The 17,594-nt window shown below is 43.7% G+C and overlaps 1 protein-coding gene across 3 annotated transcripts in view; it reads left to right on the top strand.

Moving 5' to 3' along the window:
• EPN2 (epsin 2) overlaps window positions 1-17,594 on the top strand; it is a 41,344-nt gene that overhangs the window by 19,492 nt on the left and 4,258 nt on the right. The window contains exons 3-7 of one of the 3 annotated variants that reach the window (XM_035339725.1): window positions 9,768-9,880; window positions 11,395-11,487; window positions 11,751-11,907; window positions 14,996-15,169; window positions 16,689-16,781. In XM_035339725.1, the coding sequence (XP_035195616.1) occupies window positions 9,768-9,880; window positions 11,395-11,487; window positions 11,751-11,907; window positions 14,996-15,169; window positions 16,689-16,781 (630 nt within the window). Of the gene's footprint in view, window positions 1-9,767; window positions 9,893-11,394; window positions 11,488-11,750; window positions 11,908-14,995; window positions 15,170-16,688; window positions 16,782-17,594 lie in introns of all 3 variants that reach the window. The other 2 variants (XM_035339724.1, XM_035339726.1) reach the window with 2 other exon arrangements.

Below are 17,594 nucleotides of genomic sequence, written 5' to 3'. Positions count from 1 at the left end.
TTCTTTCTCACCGTTTTGAGATAATTTGCATTCTGATCTGCCATTAGAAGTGAGAGGAAATGGTGCCCTCCAGGAGGGTTAATGGGCTGACCGCAAGGTGCTTTTTGCAGTGGCTGCGTCTTCGCAGGTCTGCTCGGTGGTACTCGCTCTCTTGAAATGACTGGCTGCATGTTTGCTTTGGAGAGGATGTGAGCGGTGACGTAAATCAATTTAAAAAGCACTTGTTTACTGTCAGTTCCCAGAGGTAGCATTGTTGAGCTGCTTTTGTGAACATGTTCCAGCGTTTGATGTGATACGTCCTCGATCTAGGAGGGGGACCGTTAATAATTTATTTTTTATTTCTAGTTTTAAAAGGATTGCTTGAAAATTGTGTTGAGATTTTTTTGTTTTTTTTTCTTAAAGTGTAATTGAAGAAGAAAATAGGAATACGGAGTATTTCCTGGATCATTTTGCTAGATTCTTTATGTTGCTGCTCTCTCATTTTAGGAAGAGTATTGGTAACTAACTCCCTTTATTGCTTACTCAGCAGTTCTTAGATGAGTAACACTTGGAATATGTCAGTGATTAAATATTTACACAATCGGCGTTTGGTATACAAATATCAGTACCAAATTCCAAAAAAAAAGTACAATGATGTGGGAAGAAAGGATTCTTTCTAGCAGTGCTTGAGGGCACTCCCTGTCATGTTCGGAGGAGGCCTGAGCTGGCACTAAATCCTTCTTAATATAAGTAATGATCTGATGAAAGCTGCTTTGGCTGAAATGTCAGTGGTTGTGGTCTAATTCTGAAGGAAAATCTTTTCTTTAACTGAATGCTTATAGTGTGTGGAAGACTGTAACAGAGCCAGCGTGGTGAATTGATTGAGCACCAGTTTTAAGGATCTCAAGTTTGTCATGTCCTGTATCCCAAAGCGCCTCTCAGATGATAAATATGTGCGTGGTGTCGGTACCCCCATCATGCGCTGATGGTTTTTGTGGAAGGCAGTAGGAAGCTAGCAGGATGAATCGAGCTAGGATGAAGAAAATCACAGTGAAAATAAAAGCTCGAGAGAAAAGCAGGATTTTTATTTTTTATTTTTCGCCCAAAATGAAATGCTTTTAGGGTGCACGGGTTACAAAAATAGTGCAGGAAGGTTTCCAAGTATGAAAAATTGTCTGTTATTTTAACAGTGGATTAACAAATATTTTAGTTGTTTAATAACCATATTTAGATTATGATTCAATATGAATTTTTAATTGAAAAGTAGAATTTTTATCACTGCAATAACAGTTTTTTTTTCTTTTGAGGTCTGTAGGCCTCGTTTGACTATCTCAAAAATTCCCTAATTAAGCAGATAGCTTGAAATACTGTTTTGTCATCAGCTGATGGACTGCACTAATAGCTCCTGAAGCATACCGAGCACACCTCTGGTTTGTTCCACACCGATTTCTTCACCAGCCCTTGCATTAATTGCTGCGTGTAACTGCTGTTTGTCGTGTTAAATGCTGCCAGAGGCCTCCAACTATTTCTCACAGCAAGGATTGAGCAATGCAGGGCGTGTTTCTGAGTCGTTATTCCTTGGACATTTTAGGAATTTTGATGGGGGACTAGATGTCAAGAAGCGAGTTTGGTCATCCTTTCAGTGCCGAGGGTTAGGTTACTAGGAATTCGCACTTGTGTATTGCTTTGCTGCCTGTCTCTGTAGGACTGTTTCTGAGGTAATGATTTCTTAACCTTTTTTTTCCCTCTTCCCCCTTAAGCATGTACCTAAGAAGCTTTAGAAATCTCAGGCTTTTCTTTTCTTCCTGTAGGTGGTTCTTCTGTTACAGACTCGCCAGTATTTAATTATCTATTAGCAAAAACCCAGATGGCTGTTAATTGTTCAGACCTGTATCTTCTGAAATGTGAATACCTTTCTGGTACAGATGGTATATTTGAGTGCAGCAAAGCAAACTAGCACCTTGCAAAAGGTGTACAGAGCTTTGTCCTTTGTTGTAGGACGAGGAGTTTCATCAAAATCCAGCCATTTAAGCTGTTACATAAATGTAGGGTTTTCTTACACCTTTTAATGGAAAAGTCGCTTTTCAGAAATTAAGAGGTTGTATCCATCATGTTTTCTTTTACTCTGTAGTAATATCCTTGTTTTTTTTTCTGAACGTATGGGCTCAGTAGGTTGTGTAGGAGGAATTACATGGTGGTTGGTTCCTGGGAAGTCCTCTCCTTATTGCAGTTTCAGATGCAGTTGTTGTACTGCGTGTTCTGGTAGAATTGTTTTCTGTTCCTCTGTGCTGTAGGAGAGGAGATCAGAGGCATCTAGGTTTAACTATAAATCTCATGCTATAGATTGCAAAAGGTATTGCCTCTAAGAAATGTACACTATCTCCTGCTAAAAAGCATTTAGCATGTTCTGTTAGCATTTGAACATAAATAAAGTTGGGGAGAGCGTAGCAGCCTTTCCACCAGCAAAGCTAGATGAAACATTTCATCTCTGTGCTTTGGTATGAGCTGACTTTTGTTTCTTGTTGGGCACAGTGGATGGGGACTGCAGATTTGGGGAATTCGTAGCTGAATGCATTCCCCTTGTTTGAAGAGATTGTTTGTGGCTACAGAACCTCCTAATCTCTAGTACTGTCCTGAAGGAGAAAACAAAATCTGAGCTGTCTGCATGTGCTCAATAGCTTCTCCAGGACAGATCGTGAGGGGAACGAGTACCTTCCAGTGGATAAGGTGTCAGATTTGAGTGAGGGGTCTGTTTCCCCCGACAATTACTAAGTGAGTGGAATCAGATAAGTCCATGGACCACTTCTTGTTTCTTCAAAATATTGAAATAACTGCAGTGTACGGCACTGGCTGTAAATATTGCAGTGCTGTAGCAGCTGTTCTTCTCCAGCTTCTCCAGCATACGCGTAGGCTGTAGTGCATATATGATTGTTTTTGTATTTGATGTTGAGCTAGAGGGCTTTGCCTTGGTAGGGTTGCTTGTCGTTGTATTCCAAATGATCCTTTCTGGAAAAATAAAGGCAGCACTGACAGCCTGTATAGTACGAGAGAATTCAAGATGGAAAAAGGTCTCGAGTGATTTACCATCAGCCTGAGCTGCACTGACAAATAGGGATGTTTTCCTTGCAGATACTTTCATCTCACCTCTAACAATCCTGTGGAAAGTGAAATGGTGAAGCACAAGAGTTTTTAATAAAATCCTTCCCCCCAAAGCTTCATCTTAATGACTGTGTTGGCCCTGAAGATCTCTGCGCTGTAAGGCTTGTGTGATTCTGGGAATACATTATGGTGTGTGATCATTACTGACTATTGATGTTGTCATTTGTAAAAATATTAGAATGTTTTTGCTATCGTAGTCTTAAGATCTGTAAATGGGAGCCAAGAGAGATACTGTACAACTAAAAGCAAAAAGGCTTCCTCCTCCCAGCCTCATCTTGTCGGCACTTTATGACGTGCTGGGGACTGTTGGCTATCTTCTGGTCCTAAGCTCGGGGCAATTAGTGCTCAGATTAAGAGCTATTAAATATTCCATGACAAAATTTGTTAAAGTTATGTAGATTATTTTGGAAAACACGTAAACTGTATGGAGCTTCCTTTCAAGTTAAAGGAATATGTTTGTGTGGTGCTGACGCTAACTTCCCTGGGGAGGGGAAGGAATATAAGGTCAATATTTGAAATGTTTGGGAGCAGTAGTGCCCCACCTCGGATCTGGCTTTGTGTCTAAATATTGTCTTTATACTCAACGTTAGTCACCCAGGTTGGAAATCTGCAGCCTCTTGTTTCTATCCTTCTTCCACCCGTGGCTGCCGCGATCACTTAAATAGGATTCAGCTGCTTAATATAGAGCTCCAAGTCTGCACCGCGAGGCTGTGACAGACCTGGGAGCACCTCCGTTCGATCTGCTGCTCTTGATCAAGTCCTCCCGTTAGCAACTCCTGCTTTATGATGCTTTTTCAGCCGAAGCTCACTGCTGCTGTGCTGGGGTCACCAGTAGAGCAGGAGCATTGCCCCCGGTCACATCTGCGGGGCGGTTGGTTTGGGTACTGGGCTCGAGCACCTGCAGAAGCTCCTAGATGGGGCAGGAGCACCTGGACTCGGACCACCCCGTCTTTTTCGAGCACCCTTGGACCAGTTGGGTTGAGCTGCCTGTAAGAGACAGCTCTGGGGCCGCACGGGGAGCAGTGGAGGCCTCAGCAGCTCCTTGTGCCTGGGCTGCTTAGGGGAGGCAGCAAAATATCAGCAAAGTCCTCTACCGGGGGGGAAGAGCCTGACAGAGCCAGTTCCTCAGCACCCTTCCCCCAGAATGAGTTTGTTTGGTTGTGTTTAAACTTTGAAGGATCCCTGGAAACTACTGGTCCTCTCCTTACACCGTTTTTGTGCTTGAAAACCAAGATCGAAAAGCCCTGCTCTTTCGAGAGGTTCTGTCCCGCTAGGCCTAGCCCAGGCACAGCACTGTTCCTTCAGGCTGTGCATGTCCTTTCCTCAGGCCGTCTGCTGCTCTGGGTTTGGGTTGCATCTAGAAATGCTGGCAGGGCAAGACGGGTGCGTGTTCTACTGTCCTGGTCTCCTGTGCACAGACGTGGCAGCCGGAGCCAGGCACAGCTCAGCGTGACCTGATTTTACGGGAGCGCTTTGCCCGGAGGTAGGCCGCTTGCCTGAGAAATGGGATTCGTTGTACAGGCAGCAGATCTGATAAAAGGTCGCTTAAAGATGCACTGAAAGGGGCTTTTACAGATCTAGTGAAGTGTTGAGTATGTTAACCTTGCATGTAAAGAGTTCGGGAGCAGTCTTTTTAACTGAAATGATGAGTTTTAATATTTCCAGTGATGGTTCGCATTAAGTTGACTCATTATTTAAAAGCAGCTTCGTGAAGCATCAGCGAGTTTCTGTTCACTCGACTGTTTCAGCTTTATCTCCCTTTTTGTTTGGAGTAGAAAATAATTGAGAGGAGTTGGTAATTCAGGTGTGATATTACAGAAAGCTCAGAGTGCTCTTCGTTCCCTTGCAATCCTTTCTGCAGCTCTGCAGGTTGGGACCCACCTCCGGCCTTCCACCCGAGTCAGGGAGCGTCTGGCGTAACAGCGAGCAACCAACCTGGATGAGCTGCCTGGCTGATTTCTGAAGTCTGAGGTGTTGCAATGGGCTGGTAGAGTCCTGTGTTTGCTGCCAGGTGTCACCTGACAACGTGATTTAATCCTCTCGTTGTACTTCAGTTTTCTTGGTGCTCTGAGTAAAGGTGGGAGGTGGCATTGGTGTAACCAGGCTTCTGGGGTTGGAATAAATTACCCGAGTTTATTTAGATGAGTCTATTAAGATAAGTGTAGCGACCATCTGAGAGAAAAAATAGTTCCCAACTAAAATAAGCCTCAAGGATCTGTTCAGTATTAAATGAAATGTAAAAGTGCTCTGTCTGCTTCAGTGCAACTGGAAATCATGCAGCAAGGCTGATCGGCTCCACCTTGTCATGTTGATAGGTGCTGTTAATTCCCATCCTGTATTGGAAAGATCTCTAATTTCCAGTGGGAACCTGGATCGCACGATTCCTTCTAGATCAGGTGGTTTGCACATGCCGGTTCTTAATTTGAGAGCTAAGACTGGCTTTTTGAAAATATCATTATTTGAACGGGCTTTCATTTGAAGACCAACACAAGGGATCTCCACTTGGATCCAGAGTGGGTTGCTCTTGGTTTCTAAGATCTTACCTTGGTGGTATTCTAATTTTTCAAGTCACACTTTGTTTTTCTCTACATTTTTTTAGAAGGACCAGTGGTGTGACAAAGCCAAACCAAAGTGTCTAAGAACGTCTCCTGTAGGTGGTAAAGCTGGGCCTTGCTTTCCGTGCCAGTCTGTGGCATCGCTTGGTGTGGAGTGGCAACAAAAAAACCCGCAACCAACAAGCACAGGCTTCTAAATAAAAATACCCAGTCTCATTTTCATGCTGGGACTGACTTTATCATTAATGCAGACAATGACTCTGCTTTTTAGCTGCATACTGTATACATCCTTTAATTAACTGAACCTTTGGGCGTCTCCAGAGGGCTTCTAATATAGCCAAAATACAGTAAATTACCAATAAATACGTACGAAAGACGTCATAGCCCGTGCTAGAGACAGATGGTGGAGCAGAATCCTGCCTCGGTGATTATCCGAGGTTGGAAATGACTTCCCTGCGCTGCCGCTCGAGCCGGGCAGGGAAGCAGCCTGGTGGCAGCCCCCCGCAGAATCAGACGCCTCTGGGCAGCCTGGGGAGAGCCCAGACCTCCAAATTTCCCAAGCAGCAACAAAGCGGGGCTTAGCAGGTCAGAATTGATCTATTGAGTCCCATCTTACATAAACATCTGAGTTAACTGTCATGTGCTGGGGGATAAGGGGTTCTTTGTGTGGCAGCGGTGCTGTTACTAAGGCAATAACCTTTATGCCAGATCCTCGCACCCAAAACGGTAACGCGGGACGTGGTCAGGATGGAAGGGCAGTGACAGCACCGAGGGACTCGAGAGGAGGCCTTGCTGGATAAAACGTGCCAGATCCCTACCAAGAGCAGCATGCTGAATGTCCTTTAATCCTATTTTCAAAAAAAACACATGCTGTCTGCTAGTTAATGTAGATGGCTTTACAACCACCACAGAAGTTTTAACGTAAAATGGCAAAGCTTTTATCAATTTTATTTATTTATTTTAATGTAAGGCCCAAAGATGAATTTCAACCAACAATTTTAACTCTCCTTTCTTTTGCATAAGGAGCTCTAGGGTGCCACGTAGAGTTAATAAAACCAGGTAGAAAGAATTGCTGAAAAGCCTGAAAGTGAAAAGAAACAAGCGATGCCTGCGAGCCCCCTTATTACCTGTGCTCAGCCCCTGGATGCTGGTCTCTGCTGGGAGCCGAGAGGTCACACAGCGCCCTGCCAAGCCAGGCAGCTGAGGACACACCAGGGAGGACAAGTGCAGCACTTCGAGTAGGCTGCAGCCGCCCGGTCTTGCAGCTACCTGGCACAAAATGGTGCGTGCTGGAGCTGGTGAGCGCTTACAGCCCCTAGCCCTTCATGTGGGCTTAGGAGGGAAACCAGAGGGCTGAAGTTAAGGAATCCATCTCGCATACTTCTAAAGTCGTTCTACCATCAGCTGCTTAGTTGTTATGGAATTTAATTAATGTCAACAGAGATGAAAAACTGTGCAAAAAGTCCAGGAAATCACCATCTCGCCCCCAGCTGCGGTTAAAGAAGCAGGAGGCACCTTCCTCGTCGTGCTCCAGTTGCCGTCTGCTCTCAGGTGACCCTGGTGGTGTCCCTTTTGCGTGTCCAGCCTTGTTTTGAAAGCAGTTATGCATCTGGCCGTCTGTAATTCCTGCTGGGAAGCTGCTGCTTGGAGGTGATCTGTTTGTAGCTGTATCTCAGTTTTATTCACAGTTATTTTTTTCGTTAGTCCCTTTATCTTAAATAGCTTTTTTCATTCCATAGTATTTGCAAACCTGATGTATTTAGCATCTGTAATCTGCTCAGTCTTCTTTTTGTGAAGATAAATGTATAAAATATTCTCTGTGCTCAGAAGGGAAGCATCTTCACATCACATCCACTCTGTTTTTGACATCATTTGTCGAGGGTTTGTATGACTGGAACTGCATTGGTGTGTCAGATTAATTCTGAGTAATGCTTTGATGCACGCTGCTACTGTCAGTGGCAGCTGTAGGAAGCTAGTGGCTGGCATTTACTGCCTGGGTTGGTACCAAACAAAGTTCTTTATACCTCTGTCGCTTCCAGTCGCTGTCCCCAATTTGCAGAAGGTTGTCATCAAATCCTTTTTCTTTCCCCGTGTCATCCCGTTTCTCTTGTTCCCTTCTCAGCCATCAGCTTTTTATGTCCTGGCTCCTCCTTCTAGTGTGCTGGTGTTTCATAGCATCGTCTTGGCGTTTTCTGATAACCTGCATTTTGTGACAACGTTTTCCTAAGGTTGGCCTTAGGTTGTTGAGAAGCTGCTGGTAAGCTTCCTTGCCGATGGGCTTCGTTGCCTGTTTTGGTTCTTACACTAAGCTATTTCACAGCACCATCCCATGAAGCATCACGAAAAGCTTTGCTTTTCCTTTTGGTAGAAAAATGGTTTTTCTGTTGTGTTGTACCGTGGGCAACCTCCTGTTGAGTCCTATCCTCTTCCCTCTTGAATTCAGTTTATTTTTGTATTTAAGAACATCCAAACATTTTGCAAACACTTTAAGGTCGTGCTATTCCCTACTGCCAGACATCCTGTTCTCAGATGTCCTTTTTATTCCTGTAATCATCCAAATAACGTCTTGGAGAGCCTGTCTGTGACTGCTGGAGCAAGAAGTACTCGTGAAGCAGCCTAAATATAGATACTTCATATGAGAGAGAGTTTGGAAACGTGATCAGATTGATGGATGAGGAACACGTGAAGCAAGGAGCGAGTCTGGTTGGCCTGAAAGCTTTGGGACCTGCACAACGTGGATGGTTTTTGGTGATAAAGTTGTCCCTGTAGGAACAGAACGGGATGGGGTGGCACAGCGAGTGTAGGGTGGGAAGGAGCAGGCTTACCTCACCGGCTGGAGCCAGCTTCCTTGGTGCTGCTGGATGAAGGAGGAACGGGCAATTTTTATTCAACAGTGCCATTTTAGCCTGAGAGGTAAGGGGAGACAAGACTTGGAGATGGTTGGAGTACTAAAGCACTGAAAAAGTGCTTTTAAAATTACAGTTTGGCAATCAAATTTCTATCTACCCAACCAACCTCTTAAAGAACTTGATTTCTTTGAGCTTGACATTCAAGTTCCAAAATACGGCTCCTGTTTGTTAAATATTAACACACATTTTGCAAAACTGTAATTACCATCCCAGCCATTACGGGCAAACTTCCCTGTCCAGCCAGATAAAATTTCAGTTTAAATAATCCGGGTGCTCGAGAATTAACCCCAAAAGTTGTTTGGTTACTCTGTAGTGATAATTAGAGTTGTCCCATTGGGATGGGAGTTTCTGCGTGCTGCTGTAGTAAAAACATCAGTAACAGATTATTTATGTGTTGAGAAATTGTATATTTTAGCTGCCCGGCTTGATTGTTTTTCTGAGGGGCGGGGGGACGTTGCCAGCAGTTATTAGCTAATAGAGCGCTCATCCGAAGAGAGAGCAGCCAGCAACAAAAAATAAACAATGCCCCCAACATATATACCAAACTTTTTTTTTTAGCAGAGAATGATAAAGTATTTTTGTGAATTTGGAGTCTGAATAGCTGGTTTGTTTGCCTCTGAGCCTGCTTAGCAGTTAAGAATAGTTCTTTATCTGTCCCGTTTAAGACTATTATTTTACAGAAAAGTGGGTGGTGTCCAGTTTTACCCTGGCATTGGCCAGCTCCCAGCAAATTCTTACTGACGTTAGATGTAAGAAATATTGACAAACGTTTCAGTGATGGATTGTGAGCTTCGAGTCAGCGACCTGTCTCCCCGAAGCTCTGCTAGGCAGGGTCTGCAGCCTTCTTCGGGGCCGGCTTGTTGACATGTCGTGATACTACAAAAAGCCTTTGTTCCCCGGAAGGATTTCTCCTTTAAAACAAGTGGAGCGCCTTGCAGATTTCTCCCTTCTAAATTTCTCTGGCTCGCTGCCCTGGGCCGAGAGCTGGAGGTTCAGCTCCTGGAAGCAGCTTTACCCCGACGGCTCAGGGCATGGCCACCGGCCCTGTGCCCCCCGGGGCACCCACTGCTGCCTTCAGGACCTTGGGCCTGGCACGGGAAGGCATCAGACCTGTTCTGCCTTTTCGTTGTGTGTCATTTATCATCTGCCGGTTTGTCTCCGACAGCTACGTCCCCTCGAGTTTCTTCCGAGCTGGAGCAGGCCCGGCCTCAGACGAGCGGAGAAGAAGAGCTCCAGCTGCAGCTGGCGCTGGCGATGAGCCGGGAGGTGGCGGAGCAGGTCAGTGCCCGTGTAGGTTTTCCAACCTGTCCAATTTCCTAGCCGGGGCTCTGTCTGCTCTTTGCGATGTTTGCTTGGCTTTGCTCCAGGTGGAGGTGGGGGAGGGAGAGGCCATTCTGGGAGATGTTGCTTTTCTTTTTTTTTAAATCTCTTTTTAAAGTAGCTATGGGCTTCGTGCTGTTGAGACTAGTGGGAGACGACAGTCGCTTTGCGAGAAGACTTCGTTGTGTGGGAGGATGTTAATCATCGCGCTACTGAAGGTGCTTTCTGTTAGGAAGAAGTGGAAACATGACTAGTCCTGAAAGCCTTCATTAATGGGGCCAGCATATGAAATGTCACTGAATTCTGAATGTAATGTCACTGAATTCTGAATGTAATGAAATTCTCAGCCATTGGCCCACTTGGTGAGCTTGTCTGGAACACAAGGGTGATCTCACACAAAGTGCTTCAATATCAAAGTAACCTTTTTTGAAATAATGTAGCTCCTAAACCATCACTTTGGGTATGTTACTGTGTTAATTCTTAAGAGGCTTGTTCTGAATTGGGAGTAAATGCTGTAATTGTGGATGAAGTTTACTGCACGTTAATATAACACATAACAAAGTTGTTGAATCTCATCTAGGAGTGAGAATTGAAGTCAGCCATGCTGAGGGTCCATAATATTTTTAAGGGCTTCCTGGGACGAGTGTAGCACACTGCTGTATGTTACACATGAGAATCTCTGCTTTGCCCGGGCAACTATCACCCAGCAAACTTTGTCGTTATTAAGCAATAAAGTTAAAGAAAATAAGGATCAGAATATATCAGCTGAAATAGCTTAAAAATTGCAAGGGAGATGCCAGGTGGGGAATTAGTCAACTTCTGAACGACCTGCTGCAAGCAAAACATTTCCAACAGTCAAATCTACCACAAACATGGTCGTTGATGGATGTTAAAACCTACAAAATATGCACGGAGTTAGCAAAGTTAATTCATTTGGATTTCTTTGTAGGTGCAACAGTTACCTTAGATGTGGAGGGAAGCTGACAAAAGCCGGGAAAATAGAGTTTAAATCGCTAAGTCCTTCAGTGCTATTTGACTGCACAGAGCCCGCGATAATTTAAAGACGGAATATTCACTTTGTCTTTAAATTCAGTGGGGTTTCTAGCATTCTAAGCGAATTGCTGGAAAGGATGTTTCACGTATAGCTCTCCCATTAGGAGTAAAACAACAGGAGGGGAAATTTCGGTCGGCAAAATGGATGTTGTAAGGATTGCTCTGCTAGGCTGGCGTTACGGGGTCGGCTTGCTCCTGACCTCTGTCTGAGCGAGGTGAGAATCCCGAGAGGAATTTGTTTTCCCGTTGCGTTAAGCACAAGTTACAGCAAATAATCCCGGCCGTCCCGCTGCTCCTGGGGGGCCGGCGGTGCTGCTCGGGCTTCCCCTGGCAGCGTCCTGCGGGGTTGGACACCTGAGGGAGCAGGCAGCACAGTCTAGGCTCGTGGTCTATATCAACAGTGTTGATTTCCTTTGCAGGAGGAGCGCCTCAGACGCGGAGATGATCTGAGATTACAGATGGCTCTGGAGGAGAGTCGCAGAGACACAATTAAAATTCCCAAAAAGAAGGAGGTAGTGCCTTCAACTAAGAAATTCCCGGTTATGCTGCCAAAAGCTGAAATACAGTAACACGAACTAGCTTAATTCTGAGCTCTTTTATGCTTTTGGGATTGCTTTGTTGTATAGCTTAAAGCTTCTTCCATGTGGGTTAAATTTCAAAGTACTAGTCAATGCAGGTGTGTAAAAGGAAAAAAAAAATGCTTCTTCACTCTCACGGGTTTGTACTTCAGACTGGTAATGCTCTTGATTAAAGCTCAGATTGTTCCTGCCCTCAGCATACAACTCTCTTGGACCTAATGGATACCCTGCCCTCATCGGCACCGGCCCCACAGAAAACAGAGCCTTGGGGACCTCCTGCTGTTGCAAACCAAACAGATCCCTGGGGAGGATCCACAGCTGCAGCTACTGCCTCTGACCCATGGCAATCATTTGGTAAGATTAAACTCTGCCAGAAGGGAATGCTTATCTTAAAAGGACTTTTAAACATTGAGCTTTTCCAGGTTTCTCAATAGCAGTGCACAATGTCACGCTTGATAACAACAGCGTATTCGTCCAGTTTGGTTGTTTCCTGTGCTCCAGAATTAACATTCCCTTAACATTTTCAAGCAGGAACAAATGGAAGTTGTGATCCTCTCCTGCTTTTTAAGCAGCTGAGATTTTGTGTGCGCGTTTTGAATCTTAAGAACGAGGAGTAGAGTGAAGCTTCTGTCTTCTCCTTGTGCAGCAAAAACAACTTGTCTCATCCTGGGGGGATGCTCCTGCTTTGACTGCTAGCTGTGTCCACTGTCATGGGCTTAGACTCTTGCCAATATTTAATTAATGTAGTACACGAGCAGGATGCTGTGGTTAGGAAGGCCGTGGCTCTGAATTGCCGTGTCTTGCTCCTAGCGAGAAGGGATGTGTATGCCCTCAGAATGAGAAGGGTGAAATTGCTTGGATGGAGATTGTTTTTTTTTATATATATACTAAACAAAAATTGAAGTTGCTACTTGAAGTAGTCTCAGCGTTTCATAAGCTTTTGGTGCTAAATTCATGGAATTTCTTTCTGAAGTCAAAGATCCAGTGCTTCGCATGTTAAAGGATAATAATTCCAGCTTTTTGCATCATTGTTTTTGTAGGTGCTCATTTTACCACCTGTGCTGTGTGCTGTTTTGTAGCCTAGCCAAAATCTGCCCAAGGGTTTACTCCTTTGCTTCAGGAGGCTGGTGGCTCCTCACGGCAGATGTTAAACTCCCTGTGACTGTGGAATCAGCGTTAGATCTATTTCTGTTGGCTTTACATTTTGTTTGTTTGTTTTATTTTTGAGGAGTCAGCATGTTCTGTGCAGGGGGCCCTTTCTTCCTGAGGACCAGCAGCTTAGTTCTGTCGGTTTTGCTGCCGGCTGGTGTTTCTAGGATGACCTCTGCTGTAATGTGCTGCAGAGTTGTCTCATTAGGAGTCAGCGTGCTACCCTCTGGAAACCTGATGACAATTTTGAAGTTTAATACTAAAACGCATTATTATTTTCATTTATTTTTTCCTTGTGGTGGCACTAAAAGCACCTGCTTAATTACTGGGACAACGGCAGTTCATGGTTTAACCGTAATCTGTGACTTTTTTCGTGATAAACTGCAAGAACAAAATCAGAACAATTCAAAGTTTTGGGCCCTAAAGCAGTGGAGATTCGATGTACTTTTCCCTGGTTAAAAAAAAACCAACCAAACAAAACCCACCTCCTTCAAATCTTGTGCTCGATATATCATCCACTGACAAGCTTTTCCTCGCATCAGTTGCAGCTGTAGCGTTTCCTCCCAGTGGCTCCAAACTTTATTAATGCCGTATAACAACCCCTTGTTCCAGCTTGCTGGTTACTTGGCTCCCAAGGGTAGGCTTGAAGATGTGAGATTTATGAATTTGACTGCTACTAAAAGAGTGACTCATTAAACTGTAATTCTCAAATCCTGCTCGTGCTTTGGCATTTCAGCAGAGATAATGGAAGCTAAGGGAAGGTATCTTCCTGAGTGCTCTGATTTTGTGAGCTCTCTTTATGAAAGAAAAGACTTTTTTTGAAAGCTTCCGTTTATGGGAAGCTCTGTCATTAGCATTTCTTGTGTGCCCGTTGCTTGTAACTCAGCACTAAGGACAGATAAAGGGAATCTAAGTACTGGAGGGGGAATGGTTGCATTTATTTGGAGCGTTTCAGCATTTCCTGGTCTGAAGCTGCAGCAAGACCGTGCCACCTGTTGATGAAACAAAGGCCAACATTGCAAACGGGGATCTGTGCCAGCGTGTGCAGTGCTGAATTGTTTTCAAGCATACTGGGATGCCAAAGGGTTTTGTGTGTACCTTTAAAAAAACAGAACACTGTCCAGTTGTAATCTGAAGCCCACCCAGTGGTTAAAGGTTTTAGTTGTTCACTCTGTAGGTAATTCTGTTCTATTGTTGCTTATGCTGTCTGATTTGATCGCCTAAGAGTGGCACAAGAAGTGCATCTAAAGTACTAGCTTTGCATTCCCGTGTTTCAGTGGCCGGGGAAGGGCAATGTGGGATGGACAACATTGGGAACAAAGCCCCAGTGATGCCTTCCAGCCGCTTCCTGGCCCGCTGCAGATGTAAAATGTGATTCACTTCGGTGGTTCTGGGGTTTGAAAACCCAAATAGTGGCATGTAGCAAAAGATGAGGTCACCTAAACTGGAGAGCAATAAATTATTAGGTTTAAAAGCAAGAATAAAAGGAAATAGGCAGGAAATTACATGTAGTGAGGCACTTTTTTTTTTTCCCCTCCCTTTCATTCTACCCTTACTGCCTTAATTTGTCACTTTACACAAGGAAGCACTAAGCTTGTGCAGGGCTTCTTCACTTAGAGGCAGTTCGGCGATCTGAATTTGTGCGAGTGAAAAGTTAGAATCTTCAAATAAAAATGGGCATCCTGAACGTACAGGCAGTGGGATTAAAATATATATCTATATACTGAAAGGGATATCATTGGACATCTTAAATTTATGTCAGGGGACATGCTTACAAATCAGGACAAAAAAAATACAACCAGCTAGGGAAGCTGACTATATAAAATAACAGAATGGTGGAAAAGAATTTGAAAACTGTTCTTTCTCTGTATCTTGCAGATTCATTTGTCTAAATCCTAATCTTGTGTATTTCAGATGTTTTACATCAATGCTTTCTAGACACCTTCTGAGAGTTCTTAAGTATACCGTACCCTGTGATCACCTTAGGTCAGACATCATTAAGGCAGGGTCTGTAGTGAAACCGTATTTATTTTCACATTGGAACTGCTGATTTTTTAAAATTCAGTTTCAAATGAGAGCTTAGAATTATTCATCTGTCTTCCACAGAATTTAGTTGTTGTTTTTCTGCACATAGAAATGCTGAGACTTTATCAGTGTTCCCAATAATGAACTGCTTCACCTTTTTATGTTTAGTGCTAATCGCAGTAATGGCTCACAACAGAGCTTCGTCTCCTGTGAAAGCTTTCCAAAATGAAACTGTACTGACCCGTGTTCCTGCTGGCTCTTCTTGCAGGTGCCAAACCAGCTGCTTCCGTTGACCCTTGGGCAGCACCAGCAGGATCTGCAACTCAATCTCTGCCCAAAAATGTTGACCCTTGGGCTCCTGCTCAGCCATCTTCTACCGCAGCAAAACCTTCTGTGGATCCTTGGGGACCAGCACCCGCAAACAAACCTCTCTCTACATCTGGTGAGAAATCCTCTCATTCCATATCCATTTTATTTGAGCAATTTAAGATGAAATCACTTTTTTTTTTTTTTCAGTTGCTTGGTTAAAAGAAATGTGCTGGACAATTTGCAGCATCGGTCAGTTAAGAGAAATGGGAGTTGCAGTAGCTAGCAGCAAGAGGAACTTAGAACTCTGAGTAATCACAGACTGAATTTGTGCTGCTCCTTTCTTTGTGCTCTCTCCTACTTTCTTCTATTAGTATGTGTGGATGCTTGCCGAGCTCTTATGGCTGCTGCTGCTCTTGCATTTTTAACTGAGTTTTGTTTTTAATTAGACGAGGACTTAATTTCTGGAAATGAATGTTGCTATAATTTTACCTTTCATCATGATAAATAGCTGTGCAGATGGATGCCTCTGCAGACATAGATTGACAGGTTATGCAGCTTCACATTCTGAAGAAATAAAGGTTTGTTATTTGAAATTGAGGATCTATCCCTAAACTTTGGTGTAGCAAGATGCAGAAGATGCTGATGTGATTGTCTATTCATGCTCTGTAACTAATGCAGCCTTAGTACCTGGCATTTTCATACTGGCACCACGGCTAAATGCATCCTAAATGCATTTTCTGGTGGTCATTCATCACAGTGTGTAATAAACAAACGAGTCACAAAGTGGGTACTGCAAGCTGTTGTCTAATCTACTTTTCTCTGAGCAAAGAGCAACAACGGGATTGTTCTGAGAATGTTGTTAAGCTATGGTGGTCTTTGTTCTTGATAAGAATTATTATTATACAGAATCTTCCCTTACTCTCTTCTTTTTATGGAGCTAAGTCTGTACCTTTGCCTGCTTGGAATGTGTTGAAGGTTAAAACTAAATTAGAAAAAAAGCATTTATGTTAAAAAAAAAAACAACTTCAAAGGTTTTCAGTATTGTGATTGCTGTTCATGTAGGTGTGGTTTTTCTTCCTCCATTTTGAGGCAAGGGTGTGTCCACATTTCCAAAATGTTTTGTTTTCATCCGTTGCAAGCTCTGGCCAAGTTTTGGGTTTTCAGCCAGCAGAGCCTTCCCATCTCTACGCGGGGTAGATAACATTTTCTACTGCCTTCCTAGGCCTTTTAACTTAGGAAGTGTAAGCCAAATCTTTGCTAAATTATAGTGGTGTTACTTCAGAAGCATATTCAGAAGAATATGGAGAACTCCATGGTTAAGGCTGTGAAATTGTTGCTGCTCTCTTTTTCCGCAGCAATGTATGCCTGCCTGGGCCTCTCTAGTGCAGGCACTCAATACAGTCCCAGCATGCTGAGGTGTGCCTTACACTGTGCTTTAAAAGCACGTCGCCATGAATCATTCAGCTAATGCAGTAAGGACAGTTCTGTGGCGTTAGCCTCAGTCCTGTGCAAGAGTAGGAGCTCTCAGGCTGATCCGAACTGCCCTCCTGGGATCTGACAGTGCAGGGGTTAGAAATTGCTTTCAGTAGGATCAGGTGTGTGATGCAACCAAAGATCTGCTAATGACAGGGCTCTCTTGTTGTTTTGAACAGGAAGTACATCTTTTGACCTCTTCAGTAATTTGAATGGTACAGTTAAAGATGATTTTTCTGAATTTGACACACTTCGAACTTCCAAAAAGCCAGGTAGGAATCGAATTTTTAGCACGTTTCTTTAAAAAGAAATCAAAACCACCACCACCAAATGTCTTCACAAAGGAAAAGATGATGATAATGCAGCAATAAAAGCTTGTTGTTAACATTTTTGCCTGTGCATGAACTCGTGGGGAACTGGCTTCTGGCATTGTGAGCCACAGAATTTTACTCTGCAACCTTTTGCTGTGTTGACCCAGAACTTTTATTTGACCTCTATTCATGACATCCAGCATGTGTTTGGAGTATAGCTCGTGCTTAGAGAGTCAAACCGAAAGATGTTGGCTGAATTTCTCAGGTAGGTCAGTTTTAGTGTGTAACAATGGTAGGAAAATGTGAAAATAGGCCTTTAACTTATTTTTTATTTGGTCGTTACTCACGAAACAAAAACTGACAGACCATAACGTGAGTGCTTTGGTACTGTACGCTTTCAGGACAATTCTGCCTGAAAGGTTGGTGACTAATTCAAAGCTGGGTAGTCTTGAATGCAGAACAGAAAGTCTGGGTGGAATCTAGTTAGGAAGGGTGCAACAATGGTGCAGTGCAAGGGCAGAAGCCAAGGCTTTTGAATTTCTTTCTCTTGGAAACTCTTGGTCAGTTGCAAGAATACTAACCAACGCAAATGAGGTGGTGCCCTCTGAAGAGCTCTGCAACTCTTACTGTAGCTTCTTGATACTCTTCTAAGGAATATTTAAGGTGTATCTGCTTGCATGTGGAGGGTGTCACTTGTTCTGGGACATGGAAAGGTGACTTACACAAACATCAGATTTGAAAATACTTCCTTTGTCAGAGATGTGGGGACTTTTT

This window comes from Oxyura jamaicensis, chromosome 14 (genome assembly GCF_011077185.1).
Source record: "Oxyura jamaicensis isolate SHBP4307 breed ruddy duck chromosome 14, BPBGC_Ojam_1.0, whole genome shotgun sequence".
Lineage (NCBI taxonomy): Eukaryota > Metazoa > Chordata > Aves > Anseriformes > Anatidae > Oxyura > Oxyura jamaicensis.
The sequence above is the reverse complement of the archived record's forward strand: the minus strand, read 5'-3'. Positions and strand labels throughout refer to the sequence as shown.